The 19,668-nt window shown below is 44.5% G+C and overlaps 1 protein-coding gene across 3 annotated transcripts in view; it reads left to right on the forward strand.

Moving 5' to 3' along the window:
• TMCC2 (transmembrane and coiled-coil domain family 2) overlaps positions 1-19,668 on the forward strand; it is an 82,266-nt gene that overhangs the window by 52,653 nt on the left and 9,945 nt on the right. For all 3 annotated transcript variants that reach the window (XM_077295091.1, XM_077295093.1, XM_077295092.1), the window contains 2 exons: positions 4,360-5,051; positions 13,379-13,514. In XM_077295091.1, the coding sequence (XP_077151206.1) occupies positions 4,360-5,051; positions 13,379-13,514 (828 nt within the window). The remainder of the gene's footprint in view (positions 1-4,359; positions 5,052-13,378; positions 13,515-19,668) is intronic.

The raw sequence follows: 19,668 nt of genomic DNA on the forward strand, positions 1-19,668 counted from the left end.
GGGAACAGGACGACGCTTGAGGGACACGTTGCCATGGCAACCCGTAGAGGCCGAGGGGCGCAAGCGCACTGCGCAGCAATAAGAGGGCACCGGAGGAAAGACAAAGGTGTATGTGCAAATGGGTAATATAACATATATATAACCAGATTGAGTAAAAAATGTATATACAAGGGCCAGGAGCTGTAAATGATGGAAACCATCAGAAAAAGAATACCGTGAAAACTATAAGATTAGGATGGTGATAATGATAAAAGTATATAAGAACAGGGGAATATTGTGAAGCCCATAGAGGGCCAAATAAATATAAAAGGTGATAGATGTGAACAATATACAGTGGGGCAAAAAAGTATTTAGTCAGTCAGCAATAGTGCAAGTTCCACCACTTAAAAAGATGAGAGGCGTCTGTAATTTACATCATAGGTAGACCTCAACTATGGGAGACAAACTGAGAAAAAAAAATCCAGAAAATCACATTGTCTGTTTTTTTTATCATTTTATTTGCATTTTATGGTGGAAAATAAGTATTTGGTCAGAAACAAAATTTCATCTCAATACTTTGTAATATATCCTTTGTTGGCAATGATAGAGGTCAAACGTTTTCTGTAAGTCTTCACAAGGTTGCCACACACTGTTGTTGGTATGTTGGCCCATTCCTCCATGCAGATCTCCTCTAGAGCAGTGATGTTTTTGGCTTTTCGCTTGGCAACACGGACTTTCAACTCCCTCCAAAGGTTTTCTATAGGGTTGAGATCTGGAGACTGGCTAGGCCACTCCAGGACCTTGAAATGCTTCTTACGAAGCCACTCCTTCGTTGCCCTGGCGGTGTGCTTTGGATCATTGTCATGTTGAAAGACCCAGCCACGTTTCATCTTCAATGACCTTGCTGATGGAAGGAGGTTTGCACTCAAAATCTCACGATACATGGCCCCATTCATTCTTTCATGTACCCGGATCAGTCGTCCTGGCCCCTTTGCAGAGAAACAGCCCCAAAGCATGATGTTTCCACCACCATGCTTTACAGTAGGTGTGGTGTTTGATGGATGCAACTCAGTATTCTTTTTCCTCCAAACACGACAAGTTGTGTTTCTACAAAACAGTTCCAGTTTGGTTTCATCAGACCATAGGACATTCTCCCAAAACTCCTCTGGATCATCCAAATGCTCTCTAGCAAACTTCAGACGGGCCCGGACATGTACTGGCTTAAGCAGTGGGACACGTCTGGCACTGCAGGATCTGAGTCCATGGTGGCGTAGTGTGTTACTTATGGTAGGCCTTGTTACATTGGTCCCAGCTCTCTGCAGTTCATTCACTAGGTCCCCCTGCGTGGTTCTGGGATTTTTGCTCACCGTTCTTGTGATCATTCTGACCCCACGGGGTGGGATTTTGCGTGGAGCCCCAGATCGAGGGAGATTATCAGTGGTCTTGTATGTCTTCCATTTTCTAATTATTGCTTCCACTGTTGATTTCTTCACTCCAAGCTGGTTGGCTATTGCAGATTCAGTCTTCCCAGCCTGGAGCAGGGCTACAATTTTGTTTCTGGTGTCCTTTGACAGCTCTTTGGTCTTCACCATAGTGGAGTTTGGAGTCAGACTGTTTGAGGGTGTGCACAGGTGTCTTTTTATACTGATAACAAGTTGAAACAGGTGCCATTACTACAGGTAATGAGTGGAGGAAAGAGGAGACTCTTAAAGAAGAAGTTACAGGTCTGTGAGAGCCAGAAATCTTGATTGTTTGTTTCTGACCAAATACTTATTTTCCACCATAAAATGAAAATAAAATGATAAAAAAACAGACAATGTGATTTTCTGGATTTTTTTTTCTCAGTTTGTCTCCCATAGTTGAGGTCTACCTATGATGTAAATTACAGACGCCTCTCATCTTTTTAAGTGGTGGAACTTGCACTATTGCTGACTGACTAAATACTTTTTTGCCCCACTGTATGTATACATATGATAAGACACCATATAAATAGCGGGTGCAGCATTATTAAAACATACATAAATAAGTATAGACCATACAGCACAAATAATTAGTGTATATATTACATAATATAACAGATAAAATGGAGAATTATAAAAAAGTATAAAAAGGTATAGTAAATCCTCTTCTTGAATATAAGTGAAGCCAATGTGAACGACGTGACAAGTGGAAGGTGGATGAACAGCAACTGGTCAATGTAAATATACATTTATGGAACTGAAAAAAAGGAACAACACACAATGTTAATATTAAAATCCAATAAAGAGAATGTATTTTAATGAAGAAAAAACTTCCCATAGAATAAAAAGTGCAAGACAATGAATGCACAGATACATATGTAAATACATATGCATATGTAAAGAGATAAAAATATTAAAACAAGCACTATAAACAATCCAAATAATTAAAGAAAGGGAGTAAAACTCATCACTTCATTTAGGCCTTTAGGTTGAAGTGAGCCTATCCTTGAGATCCACTTAGTCTCGAGCTGAGCCAATTTGGTTTTATAGTCACCACCCCTTGAGTCCTTCAAAATTCTGTCAATACCAATTATCCTCAACAAACTTGGATCACAATTGTGGACCAATTTAAAATGGCGCGGTATTGGTTTCAAAAGCGTTACGTCATTGACCTCACGGGCATTGGTTATATCCCGAACATGCTCCCGAGTGCGTATTTTGAGTTGTCTGGATGTCATGCCTATGTATATAAGAGGGCATGGGCATGTGGCATGGTAAATAACAGTCTGTGCCACACGTGATGTTATGAGTAATCTGGAAAGTCTTACCCTGTGTATCTTTAAATTCTTGGGTTCTGTCCATATTTTTACAGGCCAGACATTTATTGCAGGGGAAAAATCCCCAGCTTGGTCCTCTGGAGTTGAAAATATTTTGAGTGGTCACCCCTTTATATTGGCTGTGAACCAACATGTCCTTGAGATTTTGAGATCTCCTGTAGGTGATAGATGGATTGGAAGGAATACTTTTTGCCAAAATTGGATCATTCATAATGATGGGCCAGAATTTCAAGAGAGCTTGTCTCATGGGCTTCCATTTTTCATTGTAAGTGGATATAAATCTTACTGTCATGGGTGTTGTTGATTTATTTTTAGGTTGCAATAATTCTGATCTTGACTTATTGCACGCCTTAGACCAACCCCGATGGATTACTCTATTAGAGTATCCTCTTTGTGAGAACCATTGCGCTAGTTCAGAGGACTGCGCTTGGAAAGATGACTTAGTAGAACAAATTCGTTTGGTTCTCAAAAACTGCCCGTATGGAATACTATCTTTTAGGGGCCTGGGATGTGATGAAGTGGCGTGCAATACTGAATTGATGGAAGTTTCCTTCCTAAACACTTCAGTATGTAGGAATCCATCCTCCCCTTTAAAAATTTTTGTGTCCAGAAAATCAATACATGTTTGACTATATTTGCAGGTCAATTTTATATTCAATGTATTGTCATTCAGAAGTTGGATGAAGGAGATTAAGTCTGTTTCGGAGCCCTGCCAAATGACGAAAATATCGTCAATAAAGCGTACCCATGTGCATACTTTTTCATTCAAAGGAATGGCATCGGTTAAGAAAATTGTGCGTTCCCATGACCCCATAAACAAGTTAGCATATGAGGGGGCAAATGCAGCCCCCATAGCAGTCCCCTGTAATTGAAGATAGAGGACTTCCTTAAACATAAAGAAGTTATGGGTCAGGGCGTACTCAAGTAATATAAGGAGAAATTCAATCAAGTCATTATCGGTAGTTGACATATGAAGGAAGCTCCTGACTGCTTCAATCCCGTCATTGTGACGAATAGACGTATATAATGACTCAACGTCAAAAGTCACTAACCACATGTCAGTTTCCAGAGGGATATCAGCCAATTTGCGGAGTACATCTCCAGTGTCCTGGATATATGACGGAAGGCTTTCACCATGGGTTTTAAATGGAAATCAAGAAATTTGTTGACATACTCACACAGCCCCCCCCCCCCCCCCCAGAAACGATAGGACGTCCAGGGGGGTTGATGGTGGACTTATGTACTTTGGGGAGTAGATATAGACATGGCGTGCGTGGCGTCTCAGGAACCAAACCATCCATGATTTCCTTGGATATAGTACCATTGTAAAAAGCTTGTTCCACCAGGTCTCTAAGTTGGTTCTGATTGGTAGTGGTAGGGTTGAAGGTCAAGCGTTTATAGCAGCCAGGATCTTTAGCTGCCCTTGTATGTTTAGTTGCATTAACTTCAGGGAATCTGAGCTGCAATACCGTTCACAACCTGCAGGCAGGTGTGGCACTGTTCATGAAAAAAAGTACCTTTTTTTCCTGGTGTTTTATTGTGTTTATAAGGCTTTAAGTTGTCTTTCTCTTATTTCACTTCAGGTGTTTGAGAAGAAGAATCAGAAATCTGCTCAGACCATCGCTCAGTTGCATAAGAAGTTAGAACATTATCACAAGAAACTGAAGGAGATTGAACAAAATGGCATATCACGACAGCCAAAAGACGTCTTAAGGGACATGCAGCAAGGGCTAAAAGATGTTGGAGCAAATGTGCGAGCAGGCATCAGCGGCTTTGGTGGAGGTGTAGTGGAAGGCGTCAAGGGGGGCCTTTCTGGACTATCTCAGGTCACTCATACTGCCGTAGTGTCAAAGCCTAGAGAGTTTGCCAGTCTTATCCGAAACAAGTTTGGCAGCGCTGATAATATCCCACACCTCAAAGATGGTATGGAGGAAGATGGAGAGGGCCAGGGGGGCGCAAGGGCACTAAGTGGCAGTGCAACATTGGCACCAAGCCCCAAATATGGGAGTGATGATGAGTGCTCTAGTGCTACTTCGGGGTCCGCAGGGGCAGGAAGTAACTCTGGGGCTGGACCTGCAGGACCCGGCAGCCCAAGGTCAAACACGCTAGATGGACATCATCACAGTCACCATGGAGGCCTTGATGCTATTCTTGAGGAACTATGTGAAATTAAGGAAGGACAGAGCCACCTTGAAGATTCTATGGAAGATTTGAAATCCCAGCTACAGAGAGATTACAGCTATATGACGCAATGTCTTCAGGAGGAACGCTACAGGTTAGTGCTACGTTGGGTGGAGGCACCAATAATGGCTTTGCAGACTATTATTTAATGAAAGAAATGGGCATATACTAATGTATCTGTCACCTTCTGAACATTTCCCATTCTTCTAGATAGACCTTCAAGCAGACCTTTTTTCTAGGCCTAGTATCTCCTTCTCTGCTTGTGGGGGGGAGAGCGTTTCTTACACATTGAACACTAAATATGGCGTCTGATGGAGCAGTAACACTCTCCGTGTTCATTTTCATGCCCACAGTCTCTATACCCCACTGCATGTTTTGATACTGCCTTGAAGAGGGAAATTTGAGCTCAGATTGCATTTCGTAGTTATATTGTAAATATACCGTATTTTCCGGCGTATAAGACGACTGGGCGTATAAGACGACCCCCCAACTTTACCAGTTAAAATATAAAATCTTCTTAAAAGTCGGGGGTCTTCTTATACACCCTATGTCGTCTTATAGGGCCGGTGAATATGTGCCTTTTTTTGGGGGGGGGGAGTGATCCTGATGACGAGGGGGCGTCTCACAGGAAAGTGAGTATCCCCCATTACCTTATCGTAGCGGTGCAGCGTGGGGGTCTCAGTGCTGGGAGTGGCGGCGGCGGCTGCTGTGCTCTGGTGCGGCGGCTGCTGTGCTCTGGTGCGGCGGCTGCTGTGCTCTGGTGCGGCGGCTGCTGTGCTCTGGTGCGGCGGCTGCTGTGCTCTGGTGCGGCGGCTGCTGTGCTCTGGTGCGGCGGCTCCTCTTCTGTGTGGGGCCTCTGTGCTGTGCGGTGGCGGTGGCGGCGGCATATCTTTATCCAGTTGGGGCTCCTCCGGCATCTCCTTAGCCCTGGAGGCCCCGCCGCAACTCCATGAGTGCAATGCAGCGGCCATTTTCCCGGAGGCAGCTCAATAGGTGCGATGCGGTGGCCTCCGGGAAAATGGCCGCTGCTCAGATTCAGATCTCGTCCCGAAATCTCGGGACACGAGATCTGAATCTGAGCAGCGGCCATTTTCCCGGAGGCCACCACATTGCACCGATGGAGTTGCGGCGGGGCCTCCAGGGCTAAGGAGATGCCGGAGGAGCCCCAACTGGATAAAGATACGCCGCTGCCGCCGCCACCTCACAGCACAGAGGCCCCACACAGAAGAGGAGCCGCCGCACCAGAACACAGCAGCCGCCGCCGCTCCCAGCACTGACACCCCCACGCTGCACCGCTAGGATAAGGTAATGGGGATTACTCACTTTCCTGTGAGACGCCCCCTCGTCATCAGGATCACTCCCCCTCCCCACCCACCATATACACCGGCGTACAAGTCGATTCCCGGCGTATAAGACGACCCCCGACTTTTAAGAAGATTTTCGGGGGTTAAAAAGTCGTCTTATACGCCGGAAAATACGGTACTCTATATTTTGTAAATCTACACTTTTGCACGCCTTGTCATTTTTTACTCCTGATTTTTTAACATATCTTAAGGGCTGGAGCTCTCTCTCTGATTATAAGCTCTTCATCCGCTGCAGGCACATAAAGTGAAATGATAAAATTCAGTAAAATTTGTATGCAATGGATAATGTGCTTTATATCCGAAAAACTCAGCTCTGGCAAGTATGAAGAAACTCAGTATTAAAGGGAACCTATCATTTAAAATGGTATGTGATCAGCATGCAGATAGAGCAGGAGGAGCTGATCAGATTATTATGGGAAGAGCTTCAGTAAAACATGCATAATGTATTTATTGAAATGTCAGGAGTCCAGGGGGCAGTCCTATTCAGTAGCTGACAGACTTCCCGGTATGACTGTGCATTCAGAGATTGCTGTCAACCACTAATAGGACCGCCTACTGGACTCCGTCATATAAAACCCTCTCTGCTCAGCTTCTTTTTCTCTGTACCATGCTGTCTACAGATAGGACAACATGTACAACGGGACAGGTTTCCTCTAAGAAAGTAATCAGCGTAGAATTTTAAACTTGTCTGATGGGAGAAAAATCTATTTTATTTCCAAGGTAAAAAAGAAATTGGTTTATCATTTATGAACATCTTATTTCTGATCCTCTCTCTTCCAGATTTTTTTTTTTCAGCAGAGGCAGGGAGCTTTCTCTCACTATTGGTGAATTGCACAAATAGGACTGGCAGTCTGACTAGGTTTAGTAGCTAAACCAGCCCCCTTCTGAGTCAATATCAGTCACAGAAGGTAAAAGATCTGGTTTAACTAATGAAATTTGCTTGACTACCAACTTCCATTATATTCATGTTTATCATAAGACCAACAAACATTTAAAGCAATACAAAATTCAGTTTTCTATATAAAAACCTACAATCCAGCTTTCATTCACAACACCTAGATAACAACAAGACGGGAACAGGAGGAGAGGAGCATACCTTATGTTCCATACCTTATATTCAAAATAACAGAATAGTTGTTTTGTTTGTTCTATTCATGGTTCTGCTGTTTTGTTCTTTTTCACTGCCGGGCAATCCTTTTATCTTTGTCTATGGAGGGAACATGGAGCTTTGTGTCAGTAAAGTGAAGCTCTGGATGCAATAAAGATATATAAAGAAATGAATCATCCCAAAATGTTCAAACTAAAAGCAACTGGTTGTTAAGAGGAACCTGCCACATGATTCATGCTACTTGAACCTTGAGCAGCATGTATGGCTCCTGCATTACAATCGTCAATGTTTTACACTGAAATGCTGCAGTGTTTTAAAGAAAAACCTAGTTGAAAGTGTAGCCAAGGAGGAGATGACTAGTCCAAGGAAGGAAGACCCCTCTGGCTTCTTATCTGTTTGCTCAAAATGACTAACAAATCTTTCCCTACATGTGTGTATAGGGAGAGGGCTGCCAGCCTAGCTGACCAGATGGGGGAAAAAACAAGCATGGAGATACAGTACTGTGCAAAAGTTTTAGGCAGGTATGAGATAAATGCTTTAAAAAATAGAAGTGTTTATTTTGAAATTAACACTATGCAAAGTGAATGAACAAAGAAAAATGAAATTCAGTATTTGGTGTGATGACCCTTTACCTTCATTACAGCATCAATTTTTCTATGTCAGGTATTATAGTCTATTGAATGCACCAAACAGGAGATAATGGTCATAATTTTCGTATGTAAGTTGAAACTCAATCATTAACTGAAACAGTCAGTCATGTAGGAGGCTTAAATCAGGGTGTGTCACTACTCAGCTGTCAGGTGACCTGGGACTCCTTCCCTGTCCCTAACACTAGGGGGCGCCATAGCTCGCCCTATTTCCCAGGATACTTCTGAAGGTGAAGATGCCAGGACCTCCACTCTTGCCTTATCTCCTGAATCAGCCCTCCATCTGTTCCCTTCCCTCACCCAAGAAAGAGGGGCGCTGCTGTGCACCGCAGTACACCAACCCGACAAACAAGGCAACACGAGCAAGGGTAACTGAAAATACCAGGCATACAAATATTCACTCACATATAACAGAGGAATGCATCGGGGAGTGGAAGATGGGCGAAACACCAAAGTAAGAAGAGGGAAGGGAATTATCACACGTCCAAATCCATTCAACAGTCAGATAGCTTCTCCATACTCCTTCTCATGTAACCACCAAAACACCTCTCCAAGCCATGCAGCATAAGCTACTTCTGACATGGCTTCCAATCAGGACCCAGATTATAAAGGGGATGGGAGTGGCTGGCCAAGCTCAGCTGAGAGCTCAGACTCCCAGAGCTTCCAACATGGCCGCTTAACCCCTGTTCTGCCAAACAAAATTAACACCATTTAAAAAGAAGGTGAAATGTCTCTTTTCAGCACAAGAGTAGGAGCAATCAGACACTGTGATCTTCTGGTTCCTCTCTGTCTTGGTAACCCCGTGACAGTGAGGAAAGCCAAACACTTACAAAAGTGAGTTTGTGCAAGACCGTTTCATGTTACAGGTCATAAACTATGGCAAGATTGAGCATAGCAACAGGACACAAGGTAGTTTATACTGCATCAGCAAGGTCTGTCTGAGGCAAAGATTTCAAAGCAGACTGGGGTTTCAAGATATGTGGTGTTCAAGCTCTTTTGAAGTAGCAACAAGAATTGAGCATAGACAAACTGATCAGCCAAGCAAACTTAGTTCAGATGATGAAAACATATCATGCTTTCTTCCCTTCAAAATCTAAAGATATCCAGCAGTGCCATCAACTCAAACCTGGCAGCAACCAGTGGGAACCAGCTACACCCATCTATTGTTAAGGGAAGTCTTTCCAGAATTGGTTTTCTTGGAAGAATTGCAGCCATTTCTTGTAAACAAAGCCACGTGACTCAACTAACCATGAAAACATAAGAACTGGGTTGCCGGAAAAGATGGCAGCAAGTGCTCTGGACTGATGAGTCAAAGTGTGACTTACTGGCTGTAACAGAAGTCCTTTTATTTGCCAGAGAGCTAGAGAGCGGTCCGAAAATGAGTGTCTGCAGGCATCAGTGAAGCAGGGTGATGATGTGGCCCCCACAGAGCCCTGATCTCAACATGATCGAGTCTGTCTGGAATTGGATGGAAGGATTTGCGCAAGTTTACATACACAGAAGATCTATGGCTAGTTTCCCAAGATATTTAAGATTAAGATATTTAAAATGTACCTTGAAGAACTGATTCGCATTTAAAGGAAAAAGGTGGTCACACCAAATATGAATTACATTTAGATTTCTCTTTTGTTAATTAATTTTTAATTTTGTTAATTATATCACAGTGTATGATAAAAGTAAACTAATACTTTTTTATTTTTTAAAGCATTCTTATTGTGCAGCATTCTTTCCACACCTGCCTGAAACTTTTGAACAGTACTGTATCTCTTGGATTAATCATCTTTTCCCTGACTGCAGAATTTCAAAGAAAAAGATCACTAAAAGCGCAGAGTTTCAGGTATCCGGTATCATGACAGTTTCCCTTTAAAATGTGAAAGGGAAGTCCTACATATAAATGTTAGTAGATTTTGATACACAAAGTTTTGAAACCAAACCAAAGTGTCCTCAAAGGAAATATGTCATTAGGTTTTTGCTATCCCATCTGCGAGCAGCATAATGTAGGGACAAATTCCAGCGATCTGGCACTTACTGGGCTGCTTGCTGTGATTTTGATACAAAATGTTTTATCTGCTGCTAGTTACCTGCATTTTGAGTTGTGTATAACCCGCAGTGTACACAGAAAGCTGCCAACCAGTGGCAGCAGTTTTACTAGTCCTTTTAGTGATAATGTCCTTCTGATAAAGCTGTGACTGGTCTGATCCAAGTAGGCAGAATTGGTAAACATATAGGCTATGCTCAACTGGTGTGGTTGTGTGTGACAGATATCGGCTGCTGCAGCATCTACGGTGAATCAATATGCCAGGATACCAGGAAAGCAGATTCTCTGTGCTGCTGAATTTTCATTCAAAAATCAAAGGACCAAGATTTGTCAAAAGAGATTTAAAGGGAACCTGTCACCCCCAAAATGGAAGGTGAGCTAAGCCCACTGGCATCAGGGGCTTATCTACAGCATTCTGTAAGCCCCCGATGTATCCTGAAAGATGAGGAAAAAAAGGGGTTAGATTATACTCACCCAGGGGCGTCCCGCTGCGCTCCAATCCGATGGGTGTCGCGGTCCAATACGGGGCCTCCCATCTTCACAGGATGACGTCCTCTTCTTGTCTTCACGCTGCGGCTCCGGCGTACTTTGTCTGCCCTGTTGAGGACAGAGCAAAGTACTGCAGTGCACAGGCGCCGGGCCTCTCTGACCTTTCCCTGCACTAGCGCATTTCAGTACTTTGCTCTGCCCTCATCAGGACAGACAAAGTACGCCTGCCCAGGAGCTGCGACGTGAAGACAAGAAGAGGACGTGATCGTAAGAAGATGGGAGGCCCTGAACCGCGACGCCCACCACACCGGTACCGTCCCTGGGTGAGTATAATCTAACCTCTTTTTCTCATCTTTCAGGATACATCGGGGGCTTATCTACAGCATTACAGAATGCTGTAGATAAGCCCCTGATGGCGGTGGGCTTAGCTCAACTTCCATTTTGGGGATAACAGGTTCCCTTTAATGTCAATGCATTTTAAAGTCAGACTCCGTCTTCAGGACAACCTCATGTTCCTTGTACCTGTCACATGTGGCTGTCCTGAAGGAGGAGTCTAACTTTAAAACGCGTTGACATTAAATCACTTTTAACAAATTTTGTTCCCTTGATATTTTTTTTTTTTTAAATGAAAATTCAGCAGCACAGAGTAAATCTGCTTTCCCGGTTACCTGGCCTACTTTATGCTCCTCTCAGATTAGGTGGCAAAAACATGGTGATAGATTCCCTTTACAGAGGTTTTCCATACATATTCATTAGCATTTTGGTCGGTAGGAGTTTCACTTCTCGGATCCCTACTGTTTAAGGGCTGTCCCACACGTCCAGATAATTCCGGTACCGGAAACAATCGGTACCGGAATTATCCGTGTCTGTGTGCCCCTGCGTTTCTGGTGAACATCAGTGTGGCACACGTGTGCCTCCCGTGTGCCCACTGGGTACCACACGCACCGTGCTGGGTACCACACGTACTACCAGCATCTGGTGCTGAATCCGCAATTCATATGTTCCCTGCAGCAGCGTTTGCTGCAGAGAAAATATGAATAATAGTGTTTAAAATAAAGATCTGTGTCCGCCGCCCTCCCACCCCCTGTGCGCCCCCCCCCCCCCCCTGCTGTTCTGAAAATACTCACCTGCTCCCTCGTTGGCTGTTGCTGCTTCCTGGTCTGGCCCCATCTTCTCCTGTATGCGGTCACGTGGGGCCGCTCATTTACAGTCATGAATAGGCGGCTCCACCCCTATGGGAGGTGGAGCCACATATTCATGACTCTAATCGTCGGCCCCACGTGACCGCATACAGTAGAAGGGGCGGCCAGCACAGAACACTGCGAGGGAGGCGGGTGAGTATTTTCAGAACAGCGGGGGGGCGCACAGGGGGTGGGAGGGCGGCGGACACATAGATCTTTATTTTAAACACTATTATTCATATTTTCTCTGCAGCAAACGCTGCTGCAGAGAAGATATGAATGGCGGCTTCAGCACCATGTGGGGGGGACAGCGCTTACTGTAGCGCTGTCTCCTGCACGCCACACGGACTGCAAACGGAGAAGGTCCGTGTGTGGTCCGTGTTTTACACGGATCCATTGACTTTAATGGGTCCGTGTAATACGTGCGCTCCCACAAACACTGACATGTCTCCGTGTTTGGCACACGGAGACACGGTCCGCAAAAAATCAATGACATCTGCACAGATGCATTGATTTTTATGGGTCTACGTGTGTCAGTGTCTCCGGTACGTGAGGAAACTGTCACCTCACGTACCGGAGCCACTGACGTGTGAAACCAGCCTAACACCGAAAGGCCCCTTCATAGTTTACACGGGCTTAGCAGCTTGTTGGTGCCTGTTGAAGCCTCTTTGCCTAGTACTTTAGTTCATTCATATTCGAATAGGACAAGGTATAGTACTTGGCATAGCCAGCCACCTGATCCGATATGTTGCTGTGTCGACATAAATAATGAAGACAGAGTTTAGACCACCATCAATTAATTGTTGATGAGATGTTCTAAGAAAAAGTCCCAATGAACACCTTATTCACTACAACAACCAGCAGTATTTTGGGGGCTAAAGCAGAGCTGAGTTAAAATTAGCAGTAGAGCCAAGTAATAAGATCTCCTCTGGGCTGTAGCACCATCCATTGTGTGACTCAGAAAAGCTGTGATATTTCTACAATGTGTACCTGCAGAGGAGTCATTTAGGACAAATACTAAGTATTTGTGTATTTATTTGTGAATCATTAGAAAACTATTGAAAATGCTTCATTGCCTAAGAGTCATTGCCTGAATTGTCCAGTTTCAGAATAACCTAAAAAAAGGGGATTTCGAGGTTTGGGGAAAACCCTTCTTCTGCAGCTACAGGTTAGAATAATGGAAATGAACTCTGCTTTACTCACCCTTCCCTGGTCTGGCGCTGAGTCTGTTATTGTTGACAACGCTGCAGCCAGTAAATATGCTCAGCGGGTTTGCCAACATTCACAGCATGAGCCAATCAGAGCTGCAGAGTTCACTGATTGGCTGTAGTGCTTTTAACTTAACAGTAACAAACACTGGAAGCAGCGGAGTTTTTTTTTTTTTAAACACACTGTGCCAGGGAAGAGCGGTTTGCCGAAATTGGAAAACTTTAGACTTGTTATACTCTTACATCGCCATATTTTATTATAACCTTTTAATTTCCTTTAAAAGAAAACTTCTCCTATTCCACTATGGTAAAAGGGGAGGCTGTAAATAGTATCATGAAGTCAAAAAATGATCCATGTTTCATCAGCAGTTTTTCATTCCATATAGGTATGAACGTTTGGAAGAGCAGCTAAATGACCTGACAGAGCTTCATCAAAATGAAATGACACTGCTTAAGCAGGAGCTGGCCAGCATGGAGGAGAAAGTTGCGTATCAGTCATATGAACGGGCCAGGGACATTCAGGTACAGATATGGGACCCCGTGTAACTAATCAGGAAACCATTCCAAATAACTCTCCATATTTAGACCAGATTTTTTTATTTGATTTCTCACTTTTGTCATATGTTGTGCTTACTGGCCATCAGGCTACAGTTCTAGACAACACTTTTTTACTGCAATCATGGATGTTTACTGGATAAAATACCACACAAGGTCCCTAATGTATAACTGGGTAGCCCAATATTATATGTTTACCAGGAATCTATACTTTACTGCCCATAAAAACTGCCCGATGTGGCTCATGGCTAAAGTTCAGCTATTTTCGTCCTGTTTCTTTATTACAATTGGCGTATTAGTAATTGAGTAGGTGGCCATACATCTCTATTTTAAGGGACTGGCTTCATCTTGCCTCAGTGGTTAGCACTGCAGCCTTGCAGTGCTGGGGTCCTGGGTTCAAATCTCACCAACAACATCTTCAAGTGGTGTGTATGATCTCCCCATGTTTGCGTTGGTTTCCTCCAGGTGCTCAGATTTTCTCCCACTCCAAAGACATACTGATAGGGAATTTTAGGTTGTGAGCTGCAATGGGGACAGCAATACTGATGTCTGTAAAGCACTGCAGATTCTGATGGCGCTATATAAGTGAGGAAAATTAATCTAGTAATGTTTTATCATATCTAGTTGTATAGACATACCATTAATGCTAGTTTCCATATACGAAGCCATCCAGTTGTTTTTTTTTACCTCCGGTGTAGTACAGATGCCAATAGGAAATTGATACTTAAACTGATCCCTTAGATTTCTATAGGATCAATCCCATTCATCTGGTGCATCAGTTGTTGCCCCACATTGATCCTGGAGCTAGTTCAAAAGACGATGCAGTGCATATGTTTGGCATCATTGTGTCTGGATTAGGAATAAAAATATTACCGGACCCATCTCATGTATGGACACTTAGCCATACATGTTTCTAGGGCATAAGATCACAGTAGGAACAGAACAGTATACCACCCCAATTCCTAGAACAAACAAGAAATTACAATTGAAAAATGTATGAAACAATGAAGATGGAATCTCATGACTAAGGAAAGGGTGACCTTTTCCACCTCTCGTACACCACCTCAATCACTTTCCCCCTCTCCTCATCAACCCCACCGTTTTTCCCTTTACCAATGACCATAACATGCCACTAAGCCCTTAATGCTCCCCATATCGGCAAAGAATGTCTAAGCAGCCAAACCAATAATGGTCTATCTGGAGGAAGAGAAAAAACGAACAACGTTTCTCAACATCCCTACTATGGTACCCAAGGATAACAACAACATTTAGAACAACTTTGGACGAACGTACAACCTGCATCTCTCCAACCTCCAATGTCCATGTTGGGGGGCAGACCCCATCTGGATGCCTCCATCGCCGCCCCTATCCTAAAAGAATGACAACCAAATTTTGACCCATCCACCCCACAAGCCACTAAGCACCTTTTTAAAGATTGAGACAAACTGTAAACGTGGCACGGCCCACCCATTTTCATGAATTGGCAAAAATCCCACGTTGGTCCCCTCACCTGCAAGTACTGTCTCATGCTAATTCCTGGGCACTCCACTAATCCTTCTACTGCTCGTAGCTCAATTAATCAGCCTATGCCACCACCATCCATCTTGGATTTTATCAACCAACAAGTTAGGTTAGAATATGGGTTGAACTTTAACCTTAAAAACTATGTTACTATGTAACAGTACAACACATCTGCCTCGCAAACCACATTCTCGTATTGTAACCCATCCTGACTACCTCTGTTATTACTTACCAACTCACCAATTCTGAAAGCCCAAAAAAACGCATGGGTAAAGGACAGATAAAACTATAAAGTCTCGTACCCATAAAAACAAATCTCCTTCAACACCTGCAACATTCTACCTAACAATTCAAATGATACCGGCTGTCTCCAATCCCTAACTGTCTGCCCTTTTCTACAACCCTTCAACGTTTGCCTAACCATGAAATCTTTAGTTGCACCCTTCCTCTTCGTTAATTTAAACTTGAAGGCTACTGCAGCCATGCGACTATTTAAAACACACACATAAATGCCTTCATTAGATGCTTTCCCAATCATTTGCAACAACAAATCTACCCTCTTCCCATCTGACTGTCACTTCCTCCTTCCCCCTCCAGCCGATGCCACAAATCCCATATAGCTGAATACTTCACCCAAATTCCTGGAGCCACCGATTCTCTGACCAACCTTAATGCGGATGTCGTAACAGGTTCCATAATTTCCGTGGCCAGTCGGCCCCGTGCTGCTCCGCAACAGGTCTCGAAAATGATCCCACTGAAACCAAGAGAGCATCAGCAATTAAATTAGCGACCCCGGGCACATGTAATGCTCCAAACCATATATTCAGCTCCAGACAACACCACACCAAATGCCAAGTTCACTACCGTGGGTGGTTGGTAGTGGTGGTGTGTGTTGAGTTGACATCATATCGATGCATTGTACCCCTTCCATATTGTTGCATAAAATCAAAACTCTCTTATTCCTCCAGTACTTGCCCCAATTTTCCACTGCCACCACAATTGGAATTCCTGCACCACCAAGTTCCAACAACCTATTAAGTATCCATTCCTCTGGCCATTTCCCCACACTCCATTTTCCTTTAAAGTATGCGCCAAAATCATGTGACCACGCAGCGTCCGTTAACAGTTCTAAATCTACATTAGAGGTGACTTAGTCCGTCCAAATGAATCGTCTGTTGTAAACCTGTAAATACTGCGACTACACACGCAAGTCTGCTTTCTGTCCTGCACTTAAACAGATGAAATGCATTGGACAAGAAGCCGAAGCTGTAGCTCAAGCCAGTCTTCTAGAAAAAATTTGCCCCATCAGCAAAATCCAGCAAGCAAAGTTAAGCTTGTCTAATAACGACTGTAGCTGGCGCAAATGTATCTTGTGGGCCCGAAGGGCCTGCTGAATGCAAGGCCTAAGATCCTCCAACTTGTCTGCCAGAAGGCAACACAACATTGACACAATGTCCACTTCAATACCAAAAAATCTTAAGGCAGTTGTCAGGCCTTTTTTGGAGGCTAACGGAATCCCAAACTTATGGGCCACTTGTTCCGCGGTCCTCAAAAAAACAGCACACATAGGAGACTCAGTTGGTCCAATACAAAGAATATCATCTAGATAATACATAATAGACTCTCTAAGCCCACCTCATCCTTAAAGGTAAGGTACCGCGTTTGTAGATCATTAATAAATCACTGTAATGTAGCATAACATGCTGCTATAACCAAGTTTTAAATGCATGTGAAACAGATTTCGTGTGTTATATGTGTTTAAAGAAGGAACTGGGTGCTGACATCTTGGTTTCACAGCAGTTCACAACACTAACAGTGTCACTTTACAGCACCTCATGGACATAGGAGATAATAGACCGCCGCGGACCCTATCTTTAACATTGGAGAGGTGTTAGCAGTGAGCTGGGCACGCCTCTGTGGGCTGCACAACTCACTGCTGTAGGTGTGACTAGCAGCCATTTTATTATAGCCCAGTGCTCTCTGCCCAGCTCCACTTACTCTCTATCACAGGAGCTCCATTCACTCCATTAAGCTGCATTCCCAGCCTGCAGAGAGAGGTGACACCTGATACAATGTATCTCTCCCCTCCCTCCACAATGCCTGGCCATTCACTGCAGACCTGGAGCTCCTTCTTATCTTACTGAGGGATGAGTCACAGACAGCTCTGCACAGACAATGCTGCTCCATACACACCACATAAACTAACTGTGCTTCTGATGCAGTAACTGCTGGTGATAGCAGATCACAGGGCAGTCACACACAAAATGGCTCTGCCCTGTGATGCTGCTCTTCATTCTGCCCCAGGGATATTAGACCACCCAAAAGGGGAGGGAAATGCTGATGTCAGCAGTTACTGCCCAGATTTTCCAGCTAACAGTAAAGCTGGTAAGTCTTACTATAGCTGCTGGAGGTCTAAAACGGAAAATGCTCCCCCTAGTGGTCAATATATATATTTGTAAGAAAATATACCGTATTTTCCGGCGTATAAGACGACTGGGCGTATAAGACGACCCCCCAACTTTACCAGTTAAAAAATAAAATCTTCTTAAAAGTTGGGGGTCTTCTTATACACCGTATGTCGTCTTATAGGGCCGGTGAATATGTGCCTTTTGGGGGGGGGGGGAGTGATCCTGATGAGGACGAGGGGGCGTCTCACAGGAAAGTGAGTATCCCCCATTACCTTATCATAGCGCTGCAGCGTGGGGTCTCTGTGCTGGGAGCGGCGGCTGCTGTGCTGTGGCGGCTCCTCTTCTGCAGTGTGGGGCCTCTGGTGCTGTGGGGCAGTGGCGGCGGCGTATCTTCATGCAGTCGGGGCTCCTCCGGCATCTCAGCCTGGAAGCCCCGCCGGCAACTCCATCGGTACAATGCGGTCAGGTGGCCTCCGGGAAAATGGCCGCTGCTCAGATTCAGATCTCGTCCCGAGATCTCGGGAGACGAGATCTGAATCTGAGCAGCGGCCATTTTCCCGGAGGCAGCTCAATAGGTGCGATGCGGTGGCCCGGCCGCTGGGGGCTGTGCATGCTCAGATTCAGATCTCGTCCCGAAATCTCGGGACACGAGATCTGAATCTAAGCAGCGGCCATTTTCCCGGAGGCCAGCGCATTACACCGATGGAGTTGCCGGCGGGGCTTCTAGGCTTTGAGATGCCGGAGGAGCCCCGACTGCATGAAGATACGCCACCGCCCCACAGCACCAGAGGCCCCACACTGCAGAAGAGGAGCCGCCACAGCACAGCACAGCAGCCGCCGCTCCCAGCACAGAGACCCCACGCTGCAGCGCTATGATAAGGTAATGGGGGATACTCACTTTCCTGTGAGACGCCCCCTCGTCGTCATCAGGATCACTCCCCCCCCCACCCACCATATACACCCGGCGTACAAGGCGATTCCCGGCGTACAAGACGACCCCCGACTTTTAATAAGATTTTCAGGGGTTAAAAAGTCGTCTTGTACGCCGGAAAATACGGTATTTTTCATATAGAAATGTTTGCAAACAGTGCAAACATTGCATTAATACATTTTATTTACTATTTTAAGCTTAATTTCACAAAAAAACAAACTACAAGAAAACTGGTGGCACCTTCCCTTTAACAACCCACTCAACAAAAGAACTGAACTTTTTAAAATCCACACATGAGATTCAACATCCCATAGGCAAACAACAATCAATATAAAAACTCCCTTCCCACTGGCAACCTAAAAGGTAATAACTGTCTGGATGAACAGGTAATAAACAAAAAGCCGCTTTAATGTCTGTTTTTGCCAATAAGGATCTACTTCCAAACAGCCTAACACACATTCAATTGCCCTGTCAAAAGAAACATATGACACTGAAACCAACTGAGGATTGATCCCTTCATTTACGGACGACCCCTCTGGGTACGATAAATTATGGTTTAAACTACTGTAAATTTGTTAAGCTCCTCCTTAGGAACCAAACCCAGCGAGAAAATCCTTACATGGGGTAGTGGACAGTCCCTGACAGCACCTGCCACCCTTCCCAACTGCACCTTCACCACCTTCAGAATCCATCGAGGGACCAATTAAAACGGGCTTCAAGTTCCGGACCAGGTAAAAAACTTTATTCCACCTTGGTGGCAATTCTGAACCCAAACTGAAAGCTGCCGCTTCCATGTCTGGGCACCTACTTATTTAGGTGCAGTTCTATCTGATCTACTTTCACTGGAGTCATTGCTCTTACTTGTAGCTTTCCTTGACTTACCCTTTTCCTTCCTGAATCATTGGGAATAGCTATGAGTTTCCCCGCATTCTGAACACTCGTGTTTTAAATTACACTCCTCATTGAAGAGCCAACACACTCCCTTACGGGCACCCTCCAAAGGCCCCCCTGCACTGGATTAACTCCCGGCAACCCCCGTAATGGACTGTGAGGCAGCCCGTAACGCTGTCATCAACCGCATCCACAAACTAATTTCTTTATGATCCAAACACAGATGATGAAGTTGAACTGCTTTCCTTTGCCTGCACTGTTCATTGTACCGCAACAATCTAGTACCCCTAGAAGTACGATATGCTTTGCCTATGCCATCTAAATAGAAGGGCAGCACGGTGGCTTAGTGTTTAGCACTGCAACCTTGCAG

The sequence above is a fragment of the Ranitomeya variabilis genome, chromosome 3 (assembly GCF_051348905.1).
Source record: "Ranitomeya variabilis isolate aRanVar5 chromosome 3, aRanVar5.hap1, whole genome shotgun sequence".
Taxonomy (NCBI): domain Eukaryota; kingdom Metazoa; phylum Chordata; class Amphibia; order Anura; family Dendrobatidae; genus Ranitomeya; species Ranitomeya variabilis.